Source organism: Prunus persica, chromosome G1 (assembly GCF_000346465.2).
Source record: "Prunus persica cultivar Lovell chromosome G1, Prunus_persica_NCBIv2, whole genome shotgun sequence".
NCBI classification, from domain to species: domain Eukaryota; kingdom Viridiplantae; phylum Streptophyta; class Magnoliopsida; order Rosales; family Rosaceae; genus Prunus; species Prunus persica.
This window is the reverse complement of record NC_034009.1, coordinates 4,481,903-4,490,746: the sequence shown is the minus strand read 5'-3', so window position 1 is coordinate 4,490,746 and position 8,844 is coordinate 4,481,903. Positions and strand designations below refer to the sequence as shown.

At 35.8% G+C, this 8,844-nt stretch overlaps 1 protein-coding gene across 2 annotated transcripts; it reads left to right on the top strand.

Moving 5' to 3' along the window:
• On the top strand, positions 1 to 6,471 carry LOC18791640 (TORTIFOLIA1-like protein 2). 2 transcript variants are annotated; one of them, XM_020554566.1, is made up of 9 exons: positions 1 to 232; positions 399 to 530; positions 1,021 to 1,817; positions 2,373 to 2,567; positions 2,657 to 2,759; positions 3,658 to 4,316; positions 4,883 to 5,590; positions 5,958 to 6,123; positions 6,250 to 6,471. In XM_020554566.1, exons 3-9 carry the CDS (start codon positions 1,167 to 1,169, stop codon positions 6,252 to 6,254), a joined length of 2,487 nt encoding a protein of 828 aa, XP_020410155.1. In that variant the 5' UTR covers positions 1 to 232; positions 399 to 530; positions 1,021 to 1,166; the 3' UTR covers positions 6,255 to 6,471. The 2 variants fall into 2 exon arrangements, with proteins under 2 accessions (XP_020410155.1, XP_020410156.1); XM_020554567.1 differs by having other exon boundaries at positions 228 to 290.

Below are 8,844 nucleotides of genomic sequence, written 5' to 3'. Positions count from 1 at the left end.
TCTTCGGTTAAGGTTAAGGAGATCAGGAGTTGCATGTGGGCTCCATGTGCCCAAGCTGCAATTATTGGTTAAAACAAACCCCAAGCTCCAATCCAAACGCTCCCTTTCTAAATTTGAAAACCCAGCACTGAGCGCGAAATTTGAAGCCAAGGTCATCATCATTTCAAAAAACAAAAAACCATAACACCAAGAAAAAAACTCTCTCTCTCTCTCTCTCTCTCTCATTCGAAGGGTAAGATTTTCTCGAACTCCGTCCCAGAAGAAACGCTCCCTGAGATTCGTTCTTTTGAGTATTTTATTAATTCCTTTGTTTATATTCTAAGTTTCGTTAATCTCCAAGGCATTCTTTCAAATTTTGTTCCTTAATCTCTCTCTACATTTTATTTTCTGTTTGGCAGCCAAGAAAGCGCCGGAAAAATAAAAGAAAATGGGAGAAGAGGAAGCTTTGATACTGCGTTCTGAAGTAACAATGCAAAACCCTCCTTTTTGGCCCCGGGGTAATTCTACTCGGGAACTGACAGAGACTATGTGTAAGTGCTTGCTCTAAGACTTTTAGGGTTTAAATCTTAGTTGTTTCATAATTTGTTTTAGAGTTCCTTGAATGCTTTAAAAAAATAACATTTAGGATTTAGCTTGATGCTCAAAACACTGATTATAGGAACATTGAGTAATAAATAGTGGGAATGTTTTGAATTTTTTTCCTCTTTTATGTGGTTTGTGTGTTTTCTTAAAAAGTTCAAAAAAAAGGCTCAAACTTTGAACCACATGATTGATTGTACTACCTTTCTTTTGTTGGTCCTAAACTGTCCAACATCTATGTTTGAAGTTTCAACTTGTTTCGCCCTTTTTTCTTCATTAAAATATACTTTTGAGAAGAAAAAGAAAAGAAAAGAAGAAATTGAATGAAGCAATATCGGGTTGCATTTGATTAGTTACTACTAGGTTTCAGTTCATCATGGTATAAGAAATGAATAATGTTTAGTTTGCTTTGTTTAACTCCTGTCTACTTTGACTTTGCAGGATTTCAATATTTTGAACAATAAAACCAAGTATTTTCCACTGGTATATTTAAGTTGTGATGTCTTTTATACCCATCAGCAATCCCAACTTTGAAGGGAATTAATCTTGTATAGTTAGGACTTGTGTATTTCTTGCTCCTATTCAAGATGAAGAGACATGCACATGTTAAAGGGAGGGGACCCACAAGAGTCAATACGCAACAGGTGGTTTTTGAGTTAAAACACAAGGTGGTTTGTGCACTGAACAAACTTGCTGATCGAGATACTTACCAAATAGGCGTTGAGGAACTTGAGAAGATGGCTGAGTGCTTAACCCCAGAAGGGATTGCTCCATTTCTGTCTTGTATTTTGGATACAGATTCAGAACAAAAGAGTGCAGTTCGAAAGGAATGTATTAGACTGGTTGGTACATTAGTGAGATATCATGAGGGGCTTGTTGGGCTGCATCTTGGTAAGATGGTTGCCAGCATTGTTAAGCGATTAAAGGACCCAGACTCTGTTGTGAGAGATGCATGTGTGGAGACTGTTGGTGTTTTGGCTTCAAAATTGAGTAATAATACAGGTGAGGGTGATGGAGTCTTTGTTGTCTTAGTAAGGCCACTTTTCGAAGCTCTGGGTGAACAAAACAGGCAGGTGCAGTCGGGTTCAGCATTGTGTTTAGCTAGGGTCATTGACAATAGTCATGATCCTCCAGTTTCAATTCTGCAGCGTATGTTGAACCGAACAATAAAGTTGTTAAAAAATCCACATTTCATGGCGAAGCCAGGAATTATTGAATTGAACAGAAGTATTATCCAGGTGAGTTCTTAAGCAAACATAAGTTGTTCATGATATTATTGATTGTCTTTTATGATTCTGGTATTGCAAATTTTGTTTTTCCAAATGCTGTATGAAGAACTGTTAATTGATTTCTATCTGCAAATCATTCGAGTTATTGTTCACATAAGGAGAGGTTTTTAATGTTGAGTTTACAATCTATACCAATGAAAGCAATTTAAGATGACAGCTCGTTTAATCATCACAGATTGATGTATTTGCATGAATAGCATTAGTTTGCGTTCTTATTTGTGTGCAAAAGAATCTTCTTTGAATCTCTGTTTTCACATTAATTATTAGAATTTGTAAAACATGCTATATGGTGTTCCCTCTCAATCATAGTACAGTTCCTTTTTTCAATTAATCAGTGAATGGGATGGGATAGTGCCGTTGGCTACTACGCTTCTAAACAACCTACTTTGATACTTCACATGCTTGTGTTTATTTTATTTTACTGTATATTTTGTAGCACCTATACTTTTTGTACTTTGTGTGGTAGAAATGTTTTTTGGTGCACAATTTGATTTTCTGTTCCAGGCAGGGGGTGCTCCAACACAAAATGTTCTCTCTGCTGCAATGGCTAGCATTCAAGAATCTCTCAAGAGTAATGACTGGACAACACGCAAAGCTGCATGCATAGCGTTAGGGGAAATAGCTTCAGGTGGTGGATCCTTCTTGGGCTCTTTTAAGGCTTCCTGCGTTCGTTCCCTTGAATCTTGTCGCTTTGACAAGGTTAGTGTTAATTAAAGATCTACAGTCGGAGAATCTTCTTTCATGCAGATGATTAAACTAGATCTGTTTGGTGCTTCTTTTGTTTCTAGGTGAAACCAGTTAGGGATACTGTCCTGCAGGCTCTACAGTGCTGGAAAAGTCTTCCAGGATCAGATACTCCTGAACCTTCAGAAGCTGGATCTTCCATAAAAGGTTTATTGACTGGTTGCCAGTATCTGTATATGTGTGTTCAGATTGGTTTTACTTGCTGCATTTTACTTCAATTCTATCTTGTGTGCTGGATGCTCGCATAAACATCTAAATCCATAGTTGGTTTTACTTGTTTTCTGGTACTTTCTTTGTGTTGCTTCTGGATGCTTCCTATTAAGCTAAGAAGATTTGGAAGCTAGTGCAGTTCAATCAGATTGGACATTTTGTGATGCATCTTGAATCCTACAATGACTAGCGGAGTTGTGCAGTTTTATTAACCTAGTAAAGGAAACTATTCTATTACCTGAAATTCAATAAAATTCCTTGAGAATAGTTCCTGTATATTAGGATGAAATGAAAACTTCAACTTTATGTAAGGAGTTTATGAAGTGTTTAACCTGAAAGTCCAAATATGAACTTGAGTTGTAGCTGATTTTATTTATCTTACTTGGTTTTGATGATTAAGGTCTAGTTGAACCATGCTTAAAATATACATGCTCCTGCTCCATAAACTCCCCTTCAAATGTTGGTGTACTTTTGGAGGAACAGGTTTAATAGGTGAAAGCAGTCTTGTTTTACAATGTTCTACATCTTTCATCATATGAACTTATTAATATTCCTCTGATGAGTTACTTTAGCTTCCGATGCCGTATGGATAAAGAGATCGTCTTTCATCATGATATCTTTCGTGTTATACTGCTTCCTCAATTATGTTTTCTCTTCATTTTTCTTTTATGATAAGGGAGACGAAGCCTAATTCCTCATGTATATTACTAGTGCATAGAAAGCCTGCTTTGATTGATAAGAAAATATCTTCTTGTTTTTTTCTTTTTAGTTCTGGAATGTTTCTTGACTTAATGCGCTTTGCTTGTTCTCATAATGCTTTACCAATTTTCTTCAGAGAATTTCTGTGGAGGTGACTACAGTGATATCACTAGTGCTAGTGAATCTGGACGGAAGGATATCACACTCAAGAAAGCTGTTACTGGCTCAACCAAGAGCAGGATTCCTTTGTCTATGAAAAAAACATGTCCAAGTTATGTGGAAAATCATCAACGTTCCAATGAAGATGATTGGCATATTGAAATTGCAGTTCCAAAAACCCACAATGCTTCTTTGTCCGAATTTAACAATGAAGAATCTGAGGGTAGCTCTATTACAAAGACTTTAGAACGGACAAGCACAGATTTTACAAGCACACAGGACATTGGATATGAATATGTGCCTATGGATGAAAAGCAAGAGTGTTCATCTGGGTCCAATCTTGTCACGGATGACCTTGAGGCGAAGTTTGTTACAGGTTCTCATAGCAGTGATAAAGGTGGTTTGCAGAAGCCAGTAGGAAGAAATCAGCGATTTGCAGCTGAAGATATTAGTAGTGAGAAACAGATGTACTCTGAAAGGATGCACGACCGTAGAAGTCTTGATTCAACCGTGACAGAATCCGGTTCCCATTCTCCACATGGATGCTGTTCACAAATGGCAAATGAAGTGGTTTGCATTAGAAAACAACTAGTGGAGATTGAAACCAAACAGTCCAACTTAATGGATCTTTTACAGGTACATATATTGATATTTTCAGACATGATGTGTGTTAGTTGCTTCACCATTTGTTTAAACTCTTAGATAATTAATTAAACATTTTGATATGCTGTTCTATGCAAAAACTTTGAGTGCCATCTGTAAGATTTTTTGAACTTTATATCAACGACAATCAATTGATAACACTGCGTTTGTTGCTAAATCATCATGAAAGAGTAGGCATGCCATTCAATTTCCAGGTACAAAAGTTTTAAGTTTTGGAGTCACTGTATCCTTTCATATAGGATTTTTATTTTATTTTTTATAATCCTGAACGTCTGAAAGTAATTGTTAGCATTGCATCTTGTGTCATCTTAGTTCCATTTTTTTCCCTCTCCAATTCTTGAGGTAAACTTGTAGTTGGCCGTCTTGGCTAAGGTCTAATTACTAGAGGTCCTACCTGACATTTTGAGCAGTCTAATTGTATTTGAAATATATGGTCATTCTGTCATATATTGCTTAGAAATCAGAATATCTTTTTTCCCCTTACATCGTTAATTACTGTGAACCCTGTAATTTAGCTCTTGTATTGAACTCTTTCACAGGTCTTTACGTCTGGCATAATGGATAGCTTGTCTATGTTACAAACAAGGGTGGTAGGTCTAGAACATGTTGTAGATGGATTAGCTCAGAACTTTGTACACAGGGGGGAGCATTCCAATCTAGCAACCTCCAAACTCATGAAACAAAGCCAACCTGTGCATTCTCCAAGACTCTCCACAAGCACTCCTAGGCCATCTATAGATGTGCGCAACAGACAGCCTTCATTGTTGTCAGTGAAACATTCTGATATTTGGGAGGAAAACACATTTGGCAGGAGCCAAGCGAACAGTTCTGCAAAACAAAGTACGGAGACATGGAGCAATGCTAAGGTGAAGCTTACCAGGAATCCTACTGGGAAAGACATTCGAAAAATTCCTGGGCAGGGAGCACAAAGGATAGGTAATAGTCAAACAAGGACTGATGCTATGTTTTCTTCAGCTTCTAGTACTAAGGTGAGACAAAATGTGGTAGAAAGTAAGAATAGCCTCTGGAAACAAGTGAAAGGTTTTCTATGTGAAGGGGACCTAGACTCTGCATATGTGGAAGCTCTTTGTTCTGGTGATGAAATTGTTCTGGTTGAGCTTCTTGATGGAACTGGTCCAGTTCTAGAATGTTTGTCTCCTAAAACTGCCAGCGGTGTTCTGAGCATTTTAGCTTCATATCTCCTAGAACAAAGGTTTATCAATACCATAATTCCTTGGTTGCAGCAGGCAAGTGCTTTTATACATGATTAATACATCGTAACTTTTATTATGAACAAATTGAGTGCCAACATGTCTACATTCTTTCCATACATTATAGTAGCATAGAATTATATTTTAAGAACTATGTCCATAACTATAGAGCAGCCTCATTGTAACTTGCTGCAGAACTTCTAGATCTTCACTTTAGTTCATATTATGCACTATCATGTTATACAACGGAAACTTGAATTTGTTAAAATGGTTCAAACTTACTAAGAAGCAACCAATGGGGCTTTTCTTCCACCTCTGTTAGCCATTTCAAAATTTTGTTACATAGAAACCAAAATGTGTTCCAGAGCAAAATGTTAACACATGGTCATTTTCACTCATTTAGATAGCTGACTTGAGCACCACTCATGGACCAAATTACCTTGGTCTGTCTGCAAAAGCAAAGCAAGAATTCTTGTCTTCTATCCAGGAAGCTGTGAACATGGAATTTTCGAATCCTTCAGAGAGAAGATCCGTTACTCAATTTGCTGTGAAGTTGCATCATTTATGGGGTAAGGCTACTTAACATATCTCTGTTATCAGATACATGCTCCTTGTCCAACACTTATATTTCTAGTACAGTTTCTAAATTTTCCGTTCAAGGGCGTGTCACTAATGACAATCTTCTGCTTCTGTAGGATAATGCTCCTGATAGTCAGATAATAAACCAAGGTTATGATGTTATGGTGCTTGCAGATTCCACTCATTGTGTAAGATACTTTAGTACTGGTAGTACAATTTCAGTCAGAAATTCATTTTCCTGTTGTATGTAATGTAATGTGCACATCCATCTCTCCATCTTGTATTGAAAACCAAGAGTTTTTCCGTTTTCATCAGTATGGGAGTTCCCATTTTCAGCATACTATGTAGAAAGGGTTTTTCTTTTTCTTTTTTATTATCAAATTTTTTAATTTTTTGGTCTGGTTTTGTTTAATAGTGTGGAAGCAAAATATCTCCTCCTAGGTCAAATAATTAAGCCAATCAATTTGAGATTTATTCGACCTAATTGGGAGTTACCTAATTTAATTGGGAGGTTATTTAATTTAAATGGGATGTATTTGATTCTTGCCTTAATTAGGGATTTGATTTTAATCAATTCCCTAATTACATCAACCTTGCCAAATCAAAAAAGAATAATTCCTTTTCATCTATGGAATTATTCTTTTGACTTCGAGGCACCTATAAATAGATGGCTACGCACAAAGGTTGAGGTACGTTTAAATTCCTATTTGAAATTCTGCAGAAATTATCCCTCACAAACCCTAGCCATCATACTCTTTCTCTCACACACGAGGCTCCGGCCATTCAATTTTCCTACAAACACTTAACCTAATTTAGGCATCGGAGGGTCTTTGACCAACACTCCTGGATGTAGTCCTTTTACTCTGATTTGTTTTGCAAGGAGAAAGAGAAGCCAAGAAGACGGAAGAATCTTAGGTGAATATTCTTGTGGGACGAAAATCGCTCCCACAAACAGCAAAAAGGGAAGTTGCCCCCACAAATCATCTGAGAGCATAGATTTGATATAATAGAATTTTAAAGTTTAAACTATTATGCATCCTAGTGCAATTATATTCCCAAAACAGTACTAAAAATTAGTTTTTTTTTTTTTTTTGCCTGGAAAAACTTATGTACTAGAAGTTAATAAATCAATTTTTTTTTTTGGAAAGGTCTTTAATATATCATAAAAAAAGAGAGTCATTCAATTTAAAAATATCAAAGAGTAAGAACAAACTTCAAATATTAAAACTTTGTGAAGAAATTGAACATTATTTATTTAATAAGTTACCCATTTGCTTGCCGAAGGACAAATTACATATAACCTCCAAATTATAAGGTTATTTTTAAGTTCACACCTAATTTTAGAGACATTTATGAGTATATGTTCAAACTTCCAGAAACCTTACAATTTACGCTCTCTGTTAGCCAAATTGTTAGTTAATCTGCTAAATACTGATGGGATATTTGTAGGATCTATTTTTTAATTGACGTGAGGTTTCACGTGAATAAAAAACTAATAAAAATTGTATTTTTAAATTATTATAAAAAATTAAACATATTAAATTAAAAATTAAGAAATAAAATAAAAACCCTACCCAGATTCTCCCTTCCTCCCAATTTCTTCCCTCCCCCCCAGATTTCTTCCTCCACCCAATTTCTGCAAATTCCAGGATAGCTTGCTCTGTTTTGGTCTTGGCAGCAACATATGAAGTTCCAAATATTTTAAGAGACCTATGAAATTCAATATCACTCCATGAGCTCTCATCCACCAAGTCTTGGCTGCTGCCACTGTAAGCCACAGTTGATGCACTAGAAGTGTACACAACCCTCTTCACAGTCTTGGAATTTAGGCAGGCTTTCAATATGCCCAGGGCTCCTTGGACAGCTTTTTTGGTCACTGCTTCTTCATCAAGTTCTTTGATAGGCATGGGGTGAGCAACATGGAAGACCCCTATGAATCCTTCAATTGCTTCATTGAACCAAGCCGACGAAATCTGGGTGGTGGGGGAAGAAATCGGGAGAGAGAGAATTTGGGTGAGGTTTTTATTTTTTATTTTTAATTTTTAATTTAATATGTTTAATTTATTAAAATAATTTAAAAAATAATTTTTTTATTAGTTTTTTATTCACGTGGAACCCAGCGTCAATTAAAAAAAAAAGATTCCACAAATGCCACGTCAGCATTTAACATATTAATTAAGGATTTGGCTAACGGATGAGGTAATTTGTAGGATTTTAGGGAGTCTGAGCATGTACTCGTAAATATCTCTAAAATTGGATATGAATTTGAAAATGACCCTATAGTTTGAGGGGTTTTATATAGTTTGTCCTTTAATTTATGGAAATGATTGCCCATTTCTATTTTTTTAAGCATAATTTCCTTACGGGCTTTGGGTGATAACTCTTAGTAATTATTATTATCTTATATATAAGAAAAGGTTTAAGAGGTGGAAAAGCATAACTCAAGTTGCAGAATGTTTGCATACATGGGCTTAGCCAACCAAATTGACTAGAATAGATGTACTCCCCACTTTGCACTCGAATTTAAATCCCTCCTTATAATTTAAATTTGATTAAAGTAAGATCTCGTTTGTATAAAAAAGGAAGTGCTAGAATTTTTGTTGACCAGAATAAAAAGCGATGGAATATTTTGCCACACACTGTAGGGTAAGGGACTATCGTTCTGTCCTGAATTTTAATGACAAAACAAACTAAAAAAAAATATTTTAGAA